This window comes from Nerophis lumbriciformis, linkage group LG25 (assembly GCF_033978685.3).
Source record: "Nerophis lumbriciformis linkage group LG25, RoL_Nlum_v2.1, whole genome shotgun sequence".
NCBI lineage: Eukaryota > Metazoa > Chordata > Actinopteri > Syngnathiformes > Syngnathidae > Nerophis > Nerophis lumbriciformis.
Genome location: NC_084572.2, coordinates 24129521 through 24149681, shown reverse-complemented (window position 1 = coordinate 24149681; position 20161 = coordinate 24129521). Strand labels below are relative to the sequence as shown.

The 20161-nt window shown below is 38.5% G+C and overlaps 1 protein-coding gene across 1 annotated transcript; it reads right to left on the bottom strand.

The window, feature by feature from the left end:
- Positions 1-190: 190 nt before the first annotated feature.
- On the bottom strand, positions 191-17978 carry ufsp2 (ufm1-specific peptidase 2). Its single transcript, XM_061983986.1, has 12 exons — positions 17891-17978; positions 17616-17703; positions 12719-12902; positions 12574-12637; positions 10247-10401; positions 9986-10178; positions 8494-8640; positions 8014-8178; positions 4963-5087; positions 4440-4516; positions 2064-2188; positions 191-1980 (listed from the first exon to the last, which is right to left on the bottom strand). Exons 1-12 carry the CDS (start codon positions 17891-17893, stop codon positions 1894-1896), a joined length of 1413 nt encoding a protein of 470 aa, XP_061839970.1. The 5' UTR covers positions 17894-17978; the 3' UTR covers positions 191-1893.
- Positions 17979-20161: the final 2183 nt, after the last annotated feature.

Here is a 20161-nt window from a genome sequence, read left to right as displayed (position 1 = left end):
CACCAGACTGTATCTCACGGTACACTAGTGTGCCGCAGCACAGTGGTTGAAAAACACTGGCTTGGACCTAGGGTCTAAAAGTAATTTTAGCTCAGGGGCCGCATGGAGGAAAATATATTCCCAAGTGGGCCGGAATGGTAAAATCATGGCATGATAACTTAAAAATAAAGACACCTTCAGGTTGTTTTCTTTCTTTTAACAGTCATAAACAAGGGATTACTGTACATATGTTTAAAAAATAAATCCAATAGCATTAAACCATATACCATTGTTCTGGTATGCATAATATACAACTTTATTGTCATTACAGGGAAATGTTGGTGAGCGGATGTAAAAATGTATTGCAGATTAATATGGCTTGTGGGAATGCCGTGTTCAGTATTACTAACAATGTGTAATAAGCCAGCGAGTCAGATGTAAATACATCACACATTTTTCCTGTCCTTGTTTACTGTTTTTCCCCTCCTCATCTGGAGAGTTTAGTTTGACATGTACACAATTGGAGTCACATCCCATCAATAAAGAGAGCATGCAGGTATCGACGAGCTGGAAGAGGACAAGAAGAAGAGAAGATGGCGCAGAGAAGGACTTTTTTGATATTATGATTTTAATAGTAATATTAATTGGACCTTGCATGACATTTAACCATCAACTATTTTTAATGTATTCATACTGAAGGGGATTTTTTTTTTATTACCATTGTGGTGCCTCCTGATTTCTATACTGCCTATTGGTTCTGCTCACTCTTAAAACATGTGAACAAAACACTCATATGTGGAGATGTATATCGTTACAATTTTATCAATAGAGGCGGCAGGACATGGGTAGAGCAGCCGTGCCAGAAACCTGAGGGTTGCAGGTTCGCTCTCCGCCTCTTGCCACCCAAATCACTGCCGTTGTGTCCTTTGGCAGGACACTTGACTCTTGCCCCAGTGCTCACACTGGTGAATGAATGATGAATGATAGGCGGTGGTCGGAGGGGCCGTGGGCGCAAACTGACAGCCACGCTTCAGTCAGTCTACCCCAGGGCAGCTGTGGCTATGAAAGTAGCTTACCACCACCAGGTGTGAAAGAATGATGGGTTCTCACTGCTCCGTGAAGCGCTTTGAGTGTCTAGAAAAGCGCTATATAAATCTAATCCATTATTATTATCAATACTGATACCAATATCGATATTTGTTATCGATACTAGAATAGAATAGATAGAATACAATACGATATGTAATTATCGGCGTAAATAATGTAAAAAAAAAAACTTTTTATTACCAATTTTTTATCAGCAGGAGAGGTTGTACACCACCAACATCATGTAATATATTATAGCAGAGAAGTCCTGCTTTTTACAATTACACTCAGCTAGATATGATATTTATGTATGGTATACATGTGCAGAGCACAGATCTTTTACATGATATATCATATCTGATATAAAAATCAATAAAATCTATTAGCATGATAGGTGGGTGTGCATTTCAGCAAGGTGTGTTTTGATAGTCCTGCAAACGCGGCACGCTGGTGTGACAGTAACTTTATCATTTTTTCACTTTTATCAGTGCATTAATATTGGCCTGTGGATTACTGGATCCCTATGAAAACAGTTGATGAAGTGCGGCAGCGGTGGCCGTGAGTAAACTTTTAGCGTGCGTGATTTTAAGGGACTTTTGAGGAAGAAATATTGTTGTTACAGACTTTTGTGTGGCGTTGCCTCCTTATTTGTGACTATTCCAAACTGATCAGATCGTACACTGAATGTGACAGCATGTCATAATTACGACTGTCAGCTGGAAAAAACAAAAAAGTACCCACAGCCGTATCATTGGTTCAGAGTCATAATGATCCTCCTGGACCGACCCAATTAGGATCCGGTACCAAAAACTACCAAAGCATCCCTACTTATATGACCTTTGGCCTCTGAGGAAGACACATGTTATAATATGCGCCTTGATCCCAAAACTCAGGTCCTTTCCAGCCACACCAGCCCTACATGAAAAGTTAAGACACAGTTGATTGGTCAACAATGTCTCCAATGACATGTAGAGCAGTGGGAATTATACAATCCATACCTTGTCTGTGATGACCTGCAAGTCCTCTGCTCCTGTGTAATGAGGGTCTAGGATGAGAAAGCGAATCATTCCGGTGGTCTCACTCCAAGCAACACCCAGGATTGTGTGGGCTAAGACACCCCCTCCTGAAAAAAACATTAAAAAAATAACAATTTTATATGTAAATTACCTGTGTTGGTTTGTATTACATATACAGTGCACCCTTCACTTTTTCCCACATTTTCTTACGTTACAGCCTTTCTTCAAATTGGAATAAATAAATGTTTGTCCTCAAAATTCTACATACAATACCCCATAATGACAATGAGAAAAGGTGTTTTTTTTAAATTTGCAAATTTATTCAAATTTAAAAATCGTGTGTACATAAGTATTCACAGCCTTTGCTCAATACTTTGTTGATGCACCATAGGCAGCAATTAGAGCCTCAAGTATTTTTGAATACGATGCCACAATCTTGGCACACCTATCTTTGGGCAGTTTCGCCCATTCCTCTTTGCAGCACCTTTCAAGTTCCATCAGGTTGGATGAGAAATGTTGGTTTTCATTCAGGATGTCTCTGTACATTGCTGCATTTATCTTTCCCTCTATCCTGACTAGTCTCCCAGTTCCTGCTGCTGAGAATCATCTCCACAGCATGATGCTGCCACCACCATGCTTCACTGTAGGTATGGTATTGGCCTGGTGATGAGCGGTGCCTGGTTTCCTCCAAACATGATGCCTGGCAGTCACGCCAAAGACTTCAATCTTTGTCTCATCAGACCAGAGAATTTTGTTTCTCATGGTCTGAGAGTCTTTCAGGTGCATTTTAGCAAACTTTTTACTAAGAAATTGCTTCCATCTGGCCACTCTACCATACAGGCCTGATTGCACTGCAAAAAAGAGCTAGATTTTAAGAAAATAAACACTAAAAACTAGTGAAATTAACTAGCTGCATACACAGATAATTTAACTTGATAAGACATCTTAAATTAAGATTTTTATATCAAGAAATTAAAAGGACTTTTAAGCTAAAAAGTATTTTATTCTAAAACAAGCATTATTCAACTTGCAATTCTTAAATTAAGCATTATCAAGATGTTGCAAGATCTTATAACACAATTTTGTATGTGGGGAAAAAACAAAATATCTTATTTGAATGGTGATTTTCTCAATTTTACAATTTTTAAACTACAATATCAAAAATATAATTATTCATGCTAAAGTTAGGATTAGTTAATGACAAAATATAAGTAAATAGTTCTTAAAACGAGGGAAATGTCGAGAAATTAAATTTTAAATCTTGGCAAGTGGCAAATAATTAGCAGTAAGATGGATTACTGCAGATATGGTTGTCCTTCTGGAAGGTTCTCCTCTCTCCACAGAGGAATGTTGTAGCTGTGACAGAGTGACCATCGGGTTCTTGGTCACCTTCCTTACTACACTAAGATGAATGCAGCAATGTACAGAGACATCCTGGATGAAAACCAATGCTTCTCATCCAACTTGATGGAGCAACAAAGTATTGAGCAAAGGCTGTGAAAACGTATGTACATTGGATTTTTTTATTTTTAATAAATGCAAAAATAAATAAAAAACAGTTCACATTGTCATTATGGGATATTGTGTGTAGAATTTTGAGGACAAAAATAGATGTATTCCATTTTGGAATAAGGGTGTAACATAAGAAAATGTGGAAAAAGTGCAGCGCTAAGAATACTTTCCGGATGCACTGCAGAGGCTGAAATGTGGCAATTATGCAATACTGGTAATCCTCTAGGAACATAAACATTTTAATTATCTTCAAACCTAGACATGGCTTAAAAGTAAAAAAGAAAAAAATACTTTTTTTCCCCTCAAAGTTGTCAAACTTCAGTTCTAAACAAAACTATCAAAAATTGTAATGTTTTTGTTTTTTTTACCCTTTTGATGAGATAATGTCACATGTTTAAATTGGTGAAATAACTAATGTTATGCAAATTTATACTAATTGAAAACTGACAATTGAATCAAAAGGCCTTTAAAGAGTTCAATTTAATTGGTATTTTAAGATATATGAGCGAAAGAGGAAAAAAATATATATACAAAATATTTTTGTGCTTTTTGAAAAATAAAGAACGGCTTTGCTTTGGGATAAAGTATGTCGAATAATAACTGCCCCTGTGTCAAACACCTGTGAAAAGATTTGGACATTGACATTTTTAAATCTAACATCAATTCAAATCCTGTATAATGGGAGTAACAACAAAAAAATACAGCCATAAATACACCAATAAATTCATGAAAGGACAAAAAAAAAAGTCAGTCTTTGTCCCCTGAGGGTTAGACAAACAGGCAAATGTACTTATTAATAACATGATCCTATATACACTAACAATCGCTGTATCAAAAAGACCTTACCAATCATCACAGGGGTCCCTTCAGTGAGGAAGTGGTTGGCCAGTTCTCTTCCTTTGGTCGCCATCTCAGACCCTTGACTGAAAGCACAAGCATGCAACATATAAATCTACAGTATAAATATATGATCAGATCAGCACAGCTGCTATCATTTGGGGTTTCAGTGTTTGTTTTTGGACGGGTACAACAGAGCTTTCGTTTATGTCATAAGAAATTATGTCTTGTTTTTACATCTTATATAATATGATTGGTTTCATTTTGTGCTGCAGTAGTCACACGTGCATGCGCCTCATAACATGCATTGGCGATTAAAAGAACATCCATGAGGTTTTTCTGGCGGATGTTTTTTTTGCGTGCTTGAGGCTGACAGTAACAGCTTTGTTCAATAAAGAGAAAGCTACAGACACACAAAAGCATCAAAATTCTGGAAACTTTTTGATGGTGCTGGTAGGCGAGGGCGATTTCGGGTAGCGTTAGCAGCTCTGCACCAGGTGTTGTCGCCATGAATCCATCACACACACCTTACCTCACAAACATAATCTTGGACGTCACCCCGAGTAATTGGTTGAGGACAGCGTGGACTTCAAAGGAACCAATCCACTGGCGAGAGCCCACAAAGGAGGCTTGTTTGTCTCCAACATCCACTAAAGCCTGCAGAGACAAGTCACCAAATAGTTGCAAATATAAACAAAAAAAATCACTAGAATGGCACTCAATTGGTTATATTTTTATCAGTATTCCATATTTGCTGCTCTTTGTAACAACAGTTTCAAAATGCCATAAAATTACCATAACAATGTTTTATACGCAACCATTAACAGTCACAGTACAGGGTTGCCTATGTTGTGTATTACTCAGTCCCTGCAGGATATCCCATGCATTTTTAGTGATTGATGCGACCTGAAATGACTGAATTTGCAGCAGCTTTTTAAAAGTTGCTTATTCTTTTTCAATAACATGAAGTCAACTTGTGATTTTATGAATTTGTCATCAATGTTTTAAGTGTTGCTTGTAACCTCAACCTCAAAAAGCAGAGGGTTTCAACAAAAATAGGGAAACAAATACTGAATTGATGTTTTATTTTTTATCCAACCCAGACCATCGATGGCAGTAAAAGCACATATTCAGAGCTCATTGTCAATTTACGCTTCTGTTTTAATTCATTGTAACTAAAAATTATTAAAATTATAGAAAAAAACCACCAACAACGGCTTCCTTATTGTCCGCTGCCTACTCCGTTGTTCACAAAATGCAGGCCTTCTCTTTGTATGTTTTACGCTTGAAAAGTGTTTGTCCATCTTAAACATTTATTTATGTTGTTTTGTTGTCTATATAACTTAGATATTGGGTTTCACTATGTAAAGCGCTTTGAGTCACAAGAGAAAAGCGCTATATAAATACAATTCACTTCACTTTGTTCCAACACATTTACACCCGCACAATAAGCTCCAGCATCCCCCGTGACCCCAAAAGGGACAAGCGGTAGAAAATGGATGGATGGATGGACGTTAAGAGCATTTATGAAATGTTGAGAGGGATCTACAGCGCAAATTTTAGTTGGTAAATGAGCGACGACGAGAGATTATCATCACACCTCAACATCTTTAACATGTAAATGTTGCCTCGTTGCTAGGTCAGCATTGCAAATGAGAATATGTTCTTAATTGCCTTACCCCAGATAAAAAGGTAAAATAAATTCATAAATACATGTAAACTAGGAAGTACCGGGTAAATGTTTTATACAACATTATTCAGAAGGCTCAGCGCTGTAGACAGGAAACGGAAGTAGGTCTGAGCTACACGGGACGATGACAATTGTGCAGTTTGAGTTATAAGAGTTGATGTACACGTTGTTGTCCCTGCTGTTTGAGTCCCACTCAGAGACAAATTTGATTGGCATAAATAACGCTGATTAGTCAAAATGTGCAGGAAAATTGCGGGCTTGCGAGGTCGCGCATAAAGCTGTGTGAAGTTGGCCCCCCTTATCATTGCAATTATTAAAATAACACTGCCATTCGTTTGTGCTGTGAAAAAATTAGTTTGTGCCGTTACGATTTTTTGGATATTCTAAAATACATTTTCTGACTAGTGACGTCATCCAGCCCCCCCACCTTGGCCAAATCACCCCAAACCCATTTGTTTGTGCTGAAATGTTTTTGTCTATTATAGTTTTTATGTTATTACCTTTTTATTATTCATAACCAGCCCCCACCTTTTCTAAATCTCCCCAAACTTGTTTGTGCTACAAAAAAAAATCTAACTACTATAGTTTTATGTTATGAAGCTGGTTATGAACGATAACCCGTTAATAACATACATGCTATTATAGTTAGACAAAAAAAATTGCAGCACAAACCAGCAAAAACGTTTGGCACCAGTTACGAGAGATTTTGACAAGGTGGGTGGGGCTTTTTATGAATAATAACACATTAAAAACATAAATAATTGTGTTACAATTTGTTTTGTCTAGCAATTACAGTTTGTATGTTGTTGTAAATGTTAAACACATGTTAAAAATGATAAAAGTTATAATAGTTAGACCAAAACATTTGCAGCACAAACATTGCACAAACGTTTCGGACAAGTTTGGGAAGATTTGGACAAGGTGGGTGTGGCTTGATATGAATAATAACACTGACATAAAAGCTATAATTGTGCTGCAATTTTTTTTGTCTAACCAATATAGTTTTTAAGTTTTTAACGTTTTATTATTCATAACAAGCCCCACGCCCATATATAAATATATATATAATTCACTAATAACATAGAAGTTCTACTAGTTAGACCAAAAACATTTGCAGCACAAATGTTTGGGACAAGTTTGGGGAGATTTTGACAAGGTGGGTGGGGCTTGTTATGAATAATAACACAGTAAAAACATAAAAGCTAAAATTGTGCTGCAATTTTTTTTGTGTCTAACTAATACAGTTTTTATGTTATTAATGTTGTAGTCATGACCAGCCCTCTCCCACTTTGTCAAAATCTCCCCAAACTTTTGAATTGTCCCAATTGTTTGTGCTACAAAAAAATTCTAACTGTTATAGTTGTATGTGATGTTGCTGGTTATGAATGAGAACACGTTAATAACATAAAAGTTATAATAGTTGGACCAAAAAAAATTGCAGCACAAACGTAGCACACACAAAAGGGACAAGTTTGGGGTGATTTTGACAAGGGGGGTGGGGCATGTTATGAATAACTACACGTTAATAACAAAGGCTATAATAGTTAAAATGTATTTTAGAATAACAACAATCCTAACGGCACAAACGGAAATTTTTACATCACAAACCAGCACAACGTACAATCGAGCAAACATATGGCAGCGTTATTTCAAGATTTGCAATGATAAGGGGGGGAACTTCACAAAGGTCGTGCCTAATTCGCTTAGGATTGGTTGAATTTGCTTGAATTGACGCAATCCCATGGTGAACTTAAGGAGAGAATAATTAAGTCACAGAGAGAGGTAGTTTTTAGGTAATCAGAATCAGAATCAGAAATACTTTAATAATCCCCGAGGGGAAATTAACAACCTACATAAATAAATTCAAACATACATTTCTTACATTTTCCTTACCTGCTGGATTTCCCTATGAGTTGGCACGCGTCGCTCTACGTAGCCTTGCTGCTGGAACCAGGAGCAGATGGTCTGGAGGGATCGATAAGCGCAGCCCCAGCCGTTGTCGTCCATGCGGTCCTGCATGTAGTGATGGTAACTGTAGACTCCTTGGACCAAGTACACCTGTAACACACAGGAAAAAAAAAAAAACATGCAGTAAGGGCCGCTATTCCAGAGAGCAGCCATTATTACATCCGCCAGGAGGTTATGTATTCGCCAGGTCAATGAGTTAGTTAGCAACATACTCAAAAAGTCAGAGGTGGATTTTGAATGACTTTCAGGAAATGTCAGAAATAGGATAAGGAACAAGTGATTCGATTTTGGAGGAAGTCTGGATCAGTGGATCACTGCCTGCATTCAGGAGATTTTTTTAAAGGATTCTTTACTATTTAGAGATTCTCTGTGCGCTTTTCTGGCGTCATGTTAAAACTGGTTTACCTTCCCGTCGTCCAGGTTTGGATGTGTGAGAGCCAGGTGAGGGTTTCGGAGGTAACCGTCCTTGTAGGGCTCATTGGGGAAGTGATAAGCGTTGGCTCTTCTAAAATAGGGCCGGTCCTCTGGTAGCTCAAAGCGTTGATGAAATTCCTACTCAGGCAGAGGAAAAAGAAAACATGCAAGAGTCTGTATTCAACTGTATTCATAATACCAATTACTCACCATTTAAAAAGCATTATATTGGTATTAGGGTTGTAACAATAAACAGTATTGATGATAACCATGGTAAAATTCCTGACTGTTTTGAATTAAAATGATAGAAATCAATAGATTGATAACTGCACTTTGATAAACTAATGGACTAACTAGCGCCAGCTTCTTAGCTTAAATTCTAACATGAAAACAAGAGACATTAACGTATTTCCCCATTGAGAAACGGTATACCCTAATCTAAACTTATATTAACACATTACTGTCTGAGCAACTAAGCTATTTGATTGGGCACATTGAACCTACAAGCTCTGCTCTCTCAGAAAAGAGTGATCCTTCTATACTCAGAGGACTAGACGGAGGGTTTTTTACATTGCATTCAAGGACCACTGAACAGAGTGGGACGCCACAACACCCGCCAGAAATAATGATAATACCTTTTATTTGTTATTCACTTTTCATTTAAATAAATCTTAAAGTGCTATAGTACGAACCAATTTTAAAACAATAAAAGCTAAGCTATTTAAACAGATAAAATACGAAGACTAAAACACTTTCAGTGAAGCATACGAAACACAAAAAATGCAAAGTAGTGGCTTTTTTAACACTGTACCTATCAGTTTTAGTTTTATTTTATAAATAACTTGGTCAAAAGATTCCAGTGTACTTCTTAAGCATATTCAACACTAATGCTACGATAATAATGATAACCATGATCATTTTTTTCACGATGATCCTGGTATTACATTTTCTTATCGTTACATCCCTGATTGAAATATTACAATATTGCTGTCTAAAAAAACAGGAAAACGTATTTGAAATTGTAAATTTACTTTTAGGAAATAGATTAACAACACAACAATGCCGCAACTACATATGATAATAAAGGTAATTTTTCATTAGACTTCTTTTACATCAAAATCTAAATATTTTAGGGCAACAAATTAATATAAGTTGCTAAATTGTTTTGTTAGAATGCAGGGGGCACAGTTTTTTGTGAATGTTAATTTGAGTTCTGTTGCCTTTATTGTAGTGTGTCTGACAAAATGTTATTCTTGAAGCTCACTTGTGGCAATTAAGGATAGTTTTATTGTACAGTATTCTGATCACTGCTATAGAAATAAACAAGGCCAAACAGGAAGGCGGCAGGTGCCCCTTTGGTCAGTCACAAACTAAGTAAATTATTATGTTTTATTTTGAAAAGTAATTCAAAAAATTCAAAAAATTTAACCACAACACCATCTGCTGGACCTGGTGAGGCGCTGCATCTCTGTGATTGACGTACCTTCCGCTGGGTCTCCAGCTGGCTCTCAGGCACCCCTGCAGGATATAACACTGTCACCAGTTCTTTGGCCTCTGGAAGGAGGAAGTGGAACGGCTCGGGGACAGCCAGCGTTGTTCCCTTCATGTGGCGCAGCATCTCTCGCTCCATCTCACACAGCTGATTCGTTAGCGCCTCCAACAGGCGCTCACAGGCACTGTGTAACGAGGTAGTGGCTTTAGAAACGTTGAATAGGGAAAGTCATATTTTAAGGGTGGTACACACTCTTTGATGGAGTCAGCGGGGCTGATGCAGACGACGCAGTCTAAAGGAAGCGTTGTAGACAGAAAGTGGGCTTTTTGGAGGGTTCTGCAGAGGACTGGTGCAGGGTGGGGACCTGGTTTTGTCACGTCCATCATCAGGTTAAGAATGATGAGTCTCTAAATGGCAAAGGGCAGACAATATGTTTTTCTAATACAGCTGGAAAGAGAAGTAAAATACAGTTGTACCTCAATTTAAGATTTCCCCTAATTAAGAGTAGAGATGTCCGATAATGGCTTTTTTGCCGATATCCGATATTCCGATGTTGTCCAACTCTTAATTACCGATTCCGATATCAACCGATACCGATATATACAGTCGTGGAATTAACACATTATTATGACTAGTTTTGTTGTGATGCCCCGCTGGATACATTAAACAATGTAACAAGGTTTTCCAAAATAAATCAACTCAAGTTATGGAAAAAAATGCCAACATGGCACTGCCATATTTATTATTGAAGTCACAAAGTACATTATTTTTTTTAACATGCCTCAAAACAGCAGCTTGGAATTTGGGACATGCTCTCCCTGAGAGAGCATGAGGAGGTTAAGGTGGGCGGGGTTGAGGGTTGGGGCGTGGGGGGGTAGAGGGTAGCGGAAGAGTTAGTGCTGCAAAGGGTTCTGGGTATTTGTTCCGTTGTGTTTATGTTGTGTTACGGTGCGGATGTTCTCCCGAAATGTGTTTGTCATTCTGGTTTGGCGTGGGTTCACAGTGTGGCGCATATTTGTAACAGTGTTAAAGTTGTTTATACGGCCACCCTCAGTGTGACCTGCATGGCTGTTGACCAAGTATGCTGGCATTCACTTGTGTGTGTCAAAAGCCGTAGATATTATGTCATTGGGCCGGCACGCAAAGGCGGTGCCTTTAAGGTTTATTGGCGCTCTGTACTTCTCCCTACGTCCGTGTACCACTCCGTACAGCGGCGTTTTAAAATGTCATAAATTTTACTTTGTGAAACCCATCCATCCATCCATTTTCTACCGCTTATTCCCTTTGGGGTCGCGGGGGGCGCTGGAGCCGATACCGATAATTTCCGATATTACATTTTAAAGCATTTATCGGCCGATAATATTGGCAGTCCGATATTATCGGACATCTCTAGTTAAGAGTGTTTTCAGATTTAAAAAAAAAAAAGCAAACATCTGTGTTACAAGCAAGGACGTTAAAATCATTTCTAAATGGCAGACATGTATCTATGAAAATGTGGAGAAGCTGCTGATGGTGTATTTGACAGCAAAGCAGCTGGAAGGAGCGATTGTCCACTCTCGAATGTAAATGCTGTACATTATTATTACATCAAAACTACTACAGTTGTTGGGTCTATTGCAGGGGTCTTCAACATTTTCCAGGCCAAGGAGCACCAAACTTCTTGAGAGAAGCAGCAGGGAACCCTTAGGTGTCTTGGACAAAATTTGGATTGTATTTTACATCAAAACTGGTCCTAAAAGTACCTTGTTATTGTGCAATGCTAAAGATATTCAAATAAAAACAGTATTGTACCGCTAATAGCTAGCTGGCAACTAGCGAGATAATGGCTAGCTGGCAACTAGCGCGCCAATCGCAAGCTGACAACTAGGGCGTTCATTGCTTGCTAATAACTTGAGCACTAATCGCTAGCCATCGTACATGCTAACATGAATATAATTATTTATTCCCGCTATTATTTACTCACATTCAACTACATGGCAGTGTGTTGACTCAATGTTAATGTGTATTTTAAGACATTTACTTTTTGGAAGAATTGCAGTACCTCTGTGGACCCCCTGGGGATTGCAGACCCCTTTTGGAGACCAGTGGTCTATTGTATTGTTTTTCATAACACATTTTTTAATCTAAAAGTTAGATTTTAATTTTAAAAGGCATGTTACATGTTCAAAGTATGCTCTTTATATACTGTAATATTGTACATGGTAATTGTTATATATTGTATATATGATATAAACATAATATAATATATCAGTGTATATCCTATACTGTACATATATTATGTAAATATTACGTATATATGTTATATTTTATATTGCTTTTAGTTTATTTTATACCTGCATTGTCCTTTCCATCTTTTCCATCATTTGTAACTGAGCTACTGTGTGGAACAATTTCCCTTGTGGATCATTAAAGTTTGTCTATGTCTATTTTAGAGAGGCCAATCACCAATTAAGTTGATTTCAATTAATTTCGATGGACAACGTTGATTTGAGATACAAGTGTTTTGAATTAAGAGTCCCGTCACAGAACCAATCAAGCACATAAGTTGAGGTACTACTGTATACAAAATGTTTACATACAGCTCCTGAGCTCTTTTTGCTCTTCTTCTTTGATTTCTTGCCAGAAACGTCCTGTTCATCTGTCCTGAAAAAAAGTAAAAAGATAAAAGCATGAGAATAAATCAGCTTTGAGGCAAATATTTCCTGTAAGAAGTAGGAGACGTACTGTATCCACTGATGCAGCTCTTCACATAGTGTATCTGGAGATATATCTTTTGGTGTCACATGAACACTTTTGTATGGCCAGATAATAACTGGGCTGTCCCGGACTCTCAAAACGCAGGATTCCGAGTTCACATTTGAGCGCAGGTTCTCAAATGTTCTGGAGATGTTTTTTTGTATGAGCACCACTGAAAGTAAACATATAATAAGTAAACATTAAATAATTATACAGTGTAACATCAGGTATTCATCACAGTTGGATGAAGAACAGGGCAGTGATAAAAACATTATGTGTCAGTCAGGCCTTTATACATAAAATAATATACACATGGAGTTCATAATAGGGCTGTATAATTCATCAACATCGAGTTTTTAATTAGTGCGATAAACTAACCCCAAGAGGCGGAGTTATTTTTTCTCCGCCGTCACCGGCATTTGAGTGACAGACATGTTTGCCAATCAGAATTGTTGAGCCTCGAGTACTTTGCGTCCTGGCCAATCAAAAGCATTTAGAAAAAATAGCAACTCTTGTGTGTGCTGCAGGGAGGGCAGTCAGTATGCTAATAATAAACACTATACTTGCACTTGGAAAAATGTTAATGGTGACGAGGCCTCGATAGTTGATTAGTCACTTAATCGAACAGTAAATTAAAATTACGTCAAAACACTTTGCCGGCATCAATAAATTGGTATTTCCGTGTGTGTTTGTTTTCTGTCTCACTCTATGCATCGCTCTCAGCACCTGAGCGTGTTTATTTAACAGTAGAATTAGCTGAACGGAGTGAGCCCTCTTTTTAGTCATTTACAATCTTTGTCTCTGTGGGCAACAGCAAGACCGCTGGCTTACACCCACAGGAAGCAGGGACTTCGCCTATCTACTCGCAACTCGCCAGTGAGAAGTTCCGCTGAGTAACAAAAATTAAGAGGAGAAAATATAACTTACATAAATTACATAGCTGAGATAGGCTCCAGCGGCCCCCGCGACCCCAAAGGGAATAAGCGGTAGAAAATGGATGGATGGATGGATAATTTTGTATGGGACTTTATTGTATTATATGTTTAGTACATGTTCCAAAAAGAAAAAAGCATAAAACACCACCAGAATTAGAGATATTACAAGTCAAAGTGATGAAGCTTAGTGTTACACTCATGACTTGGTGTAACTAAACATTTCTTTCTTTCTTTAGTTTATTTCGAACATGAACACACTTACATCATAATACATCACACAATTTCATATCATTTCATTTTACATCATGCCCGAAAAGGAGTAGGAAGAAGCAAAGCTTATTTAATCCTACCCCTTTCCCACTTCAAAGCGTTTACAAATATATAGAATCATTTACTGACCTTTTTATATAATAAAATAACATCTATGAATTAGTATACAACAGTTTTGTAATATGTAATTAATTAATTAATTCAGTCATTATTAACATACTGAGATGAAGAATATCTTATTTTCAATAAGGTTGGAAGTATTTCTCATAATTCTTCTTCTTTGTACGTACTCTATAAGCACTATTATTTTGAACAACCTCTTAAACTGGATCATATCAGTACAATTTTTTACTTCTTTATTTAATCCATTCCATAATTTAATTCCACATACTGATATGCTAAAAGTTCTAAGTGTTGTACGTTACCCTATAAGATGAAGGCAATTGCATTTTATTGATATTTGAAATGTATTCAATGTTTATAAATGAATATTTAAATATACTAAATGTAAAAAAGGGAATAAATATTCAAAATAAGATCATTAAATGAAATCTAGTTTGGTTACGCCATCATGAGCGCAACACAAGGTTGTAAAAGTTTCAACTACAATTCTAAATAAGATGTCTAAAGCAAACTGAAATCAAATACACACAGCTTAAAGATTGATCAATACCTATTTAAATTTAGTAATACATAAATATGATGATTTATCAAAATATAAAAGAAACATACGTGAACAGAACGCTCATGATGGTTACACCAAAAAGTAACGCTATGAATCGCGTTTTTCCAAGTTTTTGGGGCATTTTTATGCTATTTCCAAGCATCTCCTTTTTATTATAGTGGATTTTAAATGGTCAAACTAATGCATATTATATATGCATGCTCTAGTAAACAAAAAAAAGTCATATTTATTTTGATTGTTTCATTTTGAAGTACATTTGTGCAGGTGGGTGCGAATGTACCCATTATCAGAGCTGTACACACATTGTTCTAATGTGTGGCACCTTGAGACAAGAATACACTATATTGCCAAAAGTATTTGGCCACCTGCCTTGACTCACATATGAACTTGAAGTGCCATCCCATTCCTAACCCATAGGGTTCAATATGATGTCGGTCCACCTTTTGCAGCTATTACAGCTTCAACTCTTCTGGGAAGGCTGTCCACAAGGTTGCGGAGTGTGTTTATAGGAATTTTCGACAATTATTCCAAAAGTGCATCGGTGAGGTCACACACTGATGTTGGTCGAGAAGGCCTGGCTCTAAGTCTCTGTTTTAATTCATCCCAAAGGTGTTCTATTGGGTTCAGGTCAGGACTCTGTGCAGGCCAGTCAAGTTCATCCACACCAGACTCTGTCATCCATGTCTTTATGGACCTTGCTTTGGCACTGGTGCACAGTCATGTTGGAAGAGGAAGGGGCTTGCTCCAAACTGTTCCCACAAGGTTGGGAGCATGGAATTGTCCAAAATGTTTTGGAATCCTGGAGCATTCAAAGTTCCTTTCACTGGAACTAAGGGGCCAAGCCCAACTCCTGAAAAACAACCCCTCACCATTACTCCTCCTCCATCAAATTTCACACTCGGCACAATGCAGCCCGAAATGTACCGTTTTCCTGGCAACCTCCAAAACCAGACTGGTCCATCAGATTACCAGATGGAAAAGCGTGATTCATCACTCCAGAGAACGTGCCTCTACTGCTCTAGAGTCCAGTGTAGACATCCTTTACACCATTGCATCTGATTCTTTGCATTGGACTTGGTGACGTATGCCTTATATGCAGCTGCTCGGCCATGGAAACCCATTCCATGAAGCTCTCTGCGTACTGTACGTGGGCTAATTGGAAGGTCACATGAAGTTTGGAGCTCGGTAGCAACTGACTGTGCAGAGAGTCGGCGACCTCTTTGCACTTCAGCATCCGCTGACCCCTCTCTCTCAGTTTACATGGCCTACCGTCCCAAAGTCCAAAAAAAGTCTGCGGGCTATAGAGCGTTTTCTATTCAGGCTCCAGTACTCTGGAATGCCCTCCCGGTAACAGTTAGAGATGCTACCTCAGTAGAAGCATTTAAGTCCCATCTTAAATCTCATTTGTATACTCTTTCTTTTCTGACCCCCTCTCCCTTGTGGAAGGGGGGGGCACAGGTCCGGTGGCCATGGATGAAGTGCTGGCTGTCCAGAATCGGGACCAGGGGTGGACCGCTCGCCTGTGCATCGGTTGGGGACATCTCTGCGCTGCTGACCCGTCTCCGCTCGGGATGGTCTCCTGCTGGCCCCACTATGGACTGGACTCTCACTATTATGTTATATCCACTATGGACTGGACTTTCACAATATTATGCTAGACCCACTCGACGTCCATTGCATCCGGTCTCCCCTAAAGGGGGCGGGTCACCCACATCTGCGGTCCTCTCCAAGGTTTCTCATAGTCATTCATATTGACATCCCACTGGGTTGTGAGTTTTTCCTTGCCCTTACGTGGGCTGTCACGCCAAATTTCTTTCCCCCTACAAAAACATTACCCCCCCATTTACTTCCGGGGTCATTTCCTCTTACGTCATTTCCTCTTACGTCATTGACAGCGATCGATAGAATCCAAATCTCCTGAAAATGGTGGTGTCACTGAATGACATTTGTCTTTATCTTTCCCAGGGGACTTATGTCAAACACCAGCAGGCTTCGAAAAAATTCCAGGCGGAGTGTTATGGAAAATTTCAGGCGGAGTGTTAGGGCCGCTGCTGGGAACTTCTGTCTTCGTGGTAACGTGCAAAAAATATCAATTAATATATAATACTGTTAAATGTCTGTACTTTAAATTAACATTATTGTTGAAACCATTTCGCTAATATTAATTAATATATAATACTGTTAAATGTCTGTACCGGTACTTTAAATCAACATTATTGTTGAAACCATTTCACTACAATATTGTGTGTGCTGTTGTCCTGTGTCACAGCCGAAGTGTTATTGATCGCTGTCAATGAAGTAAGAGGAAATGACGTAAGAGGAAATGACCCCGGAAGTAAATGGGGGAGGAAGGTTTTTGTAGGGGGAAGAAATTTGGCGTGACAGGGCTCTGAACCGAGGATGTCGTTGTGGCTTGTGCAGCCCTTTGAGACACTTGTGATTTAGGGCTATATAAATAAACATTGATTGATTGATTGACTACCACGTCGTGGCTGAGTTGCTGTTGTTCCCAAACTCTTCCATTTTCTTATAATAAAGCCGACAGTTGACGTTGGAACATTTAGGAGCGAGGAAATTTTACGACTGGATTTGTTGCACAGGTGGCATCTTATGACAGTTCCACGCTGGAAATCACTGAGCTCCTGAGAGCGGCTCAATTCTTTCACAAATGTTTGTAGAAACAGTCTCCATGCCTAAGTGCTTGATTTTATACACCTGTGGCCGGGCCACGTGATTAGGACACCTGATTCTGATTATTTGGACGGGTGGCCAAATACTTTTGGCAATATAGTGTATGTTGATTGACAGTCTAAAAGTAACATGTCTTCCTCAACTCGTTATTTTCGCAGTTTGTATGCATTTTTAAGTATACAATATAAAAACCGCAAATGCAATTCTGGAGTGAAAAAAAATGGTTTCGTTGTCAAAATCGTGCAGCTCTGCTTCATAACCTTAGCTAACATTTTCATAACATTTTGCATTGTGTGCAGTTCACCATCTGTGCTGTCCAGGAGACACTTGAGCTCCAGCAGCCCTCTCACACGGAGAATGTCTCCAAGATGGCAGGGATCCGTACCGACAACCTGAAATTAACACAAAACAAATCACAATTCAGCTGCCTTAATTTACAGTTTGAAATCAAACTTTTAACACTATGTAGGGCAGCTAGCGACAACTGTCTACCACCTCAACTGCTTTATACGTGCTCCTAACACTCTGAAGTAACAATAACAACGTGAGTGTTAATAAAAATGATCATAAAATGCCCACCATTGTCAGGTTCTGTCCCAAAATATTGAACGTCGAAGCACGGCTGTTTATTCACACGAGGCAGCCATGTTTGTTTATCAGAGTTTTCTACGTGTCTATTGCCGCGACACCTGATTGGACTGTGATGACTCCGCCCACTTGTGTTACATTCAAAGTTACTCGTAACTACCAGCTTCAATGTGCCTTAGCCGAAACTGCGGATTTTCTATTAATCGTGCAAAATTGAAACACGTCTGTTCATTTAAAAAAACATTGTTTTATCGAACTAAAAAGGAAACACTGAAATAAACATACTTACAATTAAAGAACACAGACATGTAAAAATATATAATTATATAACTATTTATTCCCCATATATGTAACTTGAACTTCATGACCTTACCAGCATTCATATATTATATATCTACAGAGGAGATGCTATTATGTACTGTATACATGTGTCTACTGGTGGGTCAAGGTCCACTAGGATGGAGTGAGGCATACTATATCTAATTATTCCAGCATCACTGCCCATGTCCCCCTTCTTATGCAACACGTGCATCAACATTATGTTATCATTTTTTCCCCTTGCCATTTTAAGTTGCAATTCCTTGCCTTCTTAAAAGGAGGGCATCCAATACCAAGAGTCACTATAGCGGATAGTATAGAAGAGTGAGAAAAAAAATGTCCTTGTGCATGGCCTATTTGCTGCAGGCGATTACATGCGGCAGCCATGCATGCAAGACCAGGCAGATTGAGCGGACACAGCATTAGAGGGATTCTGTCCATGTCCAAGTAAAACAGCAAAATCTTCACTATGGTACATTTCCACCGGATGAAAGAGTACGCAATTAAAAAACAAAACACCTTTTAATTGTTCTCAATAATTTGTCTCTTGGAGGAATTGCTAAACATGTGTGCATGCTTACTGTTGATAGTCCCGTAAAACAAACATTTAATCATAAGATTGTACAGACAAAGGATCTTTAGTATTATAAAGTTACTCAACTGCAGAGGGTGACAGGTATTTATCGGGGTAAGGCATTAATTAGGGGGTAAGGCTTTTATTTGCATGTTTATCACATGATTAAAAATATCATATATACAATTAAACTTGTGTATAACTTGCCTAAAAGTGGCCACTATACGCATGCGGGCGCTATTTAGGAGAGACATAAGTGACCACTGGCTGCATTAAACAGGTGGCTGCTAGAGACGGGATTTTCTCTGCTGGAGATTAATTGTTTAAAAAAAAATCTAAAATCTAAAAATATAATACAAAAAAAGATATCATATATTATAATGATAAATATAATACATGGATTTCATAATAATGTATTAATATCATTTTTTATGTCATGTTATTGTCATTTTATTATATTCAATATTACATTTCATATTATATTATTAAATATTATAATCCATCCATCCATCCATTTTCTACCGCTTATTCCCTTTGGGGTCGCGGGGGGCGCTGGAGCCTATCTCAGCTACAATCGGGCGGAAGGCGGGGTACACCCTGGACAAGTCGCCACCTCATCGCAGGGCCAACACAGATAGAGAGACAACATTCACACTCACATTCACACACTAGGGCCAATTTAGTGTTGCCAATCAACCTATCCCCAGGTGCATGTCTTTGGAAGTGGGAGGAAGCCGGAGTACCTGGAGGGAACCCACGCAGTCACGGGGAGAACATGCAAACTCCACACAGAAAGATCCCGAGCCCGGGATTGAACCCAAGACTACTCAGGACCTTCGTATTGTGAGGCAGATGCACTAACCCCTCTCCCACCGTGCTGCCTCTACATGGACACCATAATAATGTATTACTATTACTATTATATTTTATATTATTATATGTGTTTATATTACATTAAACATATACATAATATACAAATATATAAATATCAATATAAAATATGATTATATATTAATATATATATATATATATATATCCATCCATCCATTTTTCTACCGCTTATTCCCTTCATTATTAATTAATAATAATAATATCCATCCATCCATTTTCTACCGCTTATTCCCTTTTGGGGTCGCGGGGGGCGCTGGAGCCTATCTCAGCTACAATCGGGCGGAAGGCGGGGTACACCCTGGACAAGTCGCCACCTCATCACAGGGCCAACACAGATAGACAGACAACATTCACACTCACATTCACACACTAGGGCCAATTTAGTGTTGCCAATCAACCTATCCCCAGGTGCATGTCTTTGGAAGTGGGAGGAAGCCGGAGTACCCGGAGGGAACCCACGCAGTCACGGGGAGAACATG

Coding starts and splice junctions, on each gene's coding strand:
- ufsp2 (XM_061983986.1), bottom strand. Junction 8,179..8,493: donor CAAACCTGGACGACGGGAAG/GTAAACCAGTTT, acceptor TGTGTGTTACAG/GTGTACTTGGTCCAAGGAGT. Junction 4,517..4,962: donor TCCAAGATTATGTTTGTGAG/GTAAGGTGTGTG, acceptor TTGTGCTTTCAG/TCAAGGGTCTGAGATGGCGA.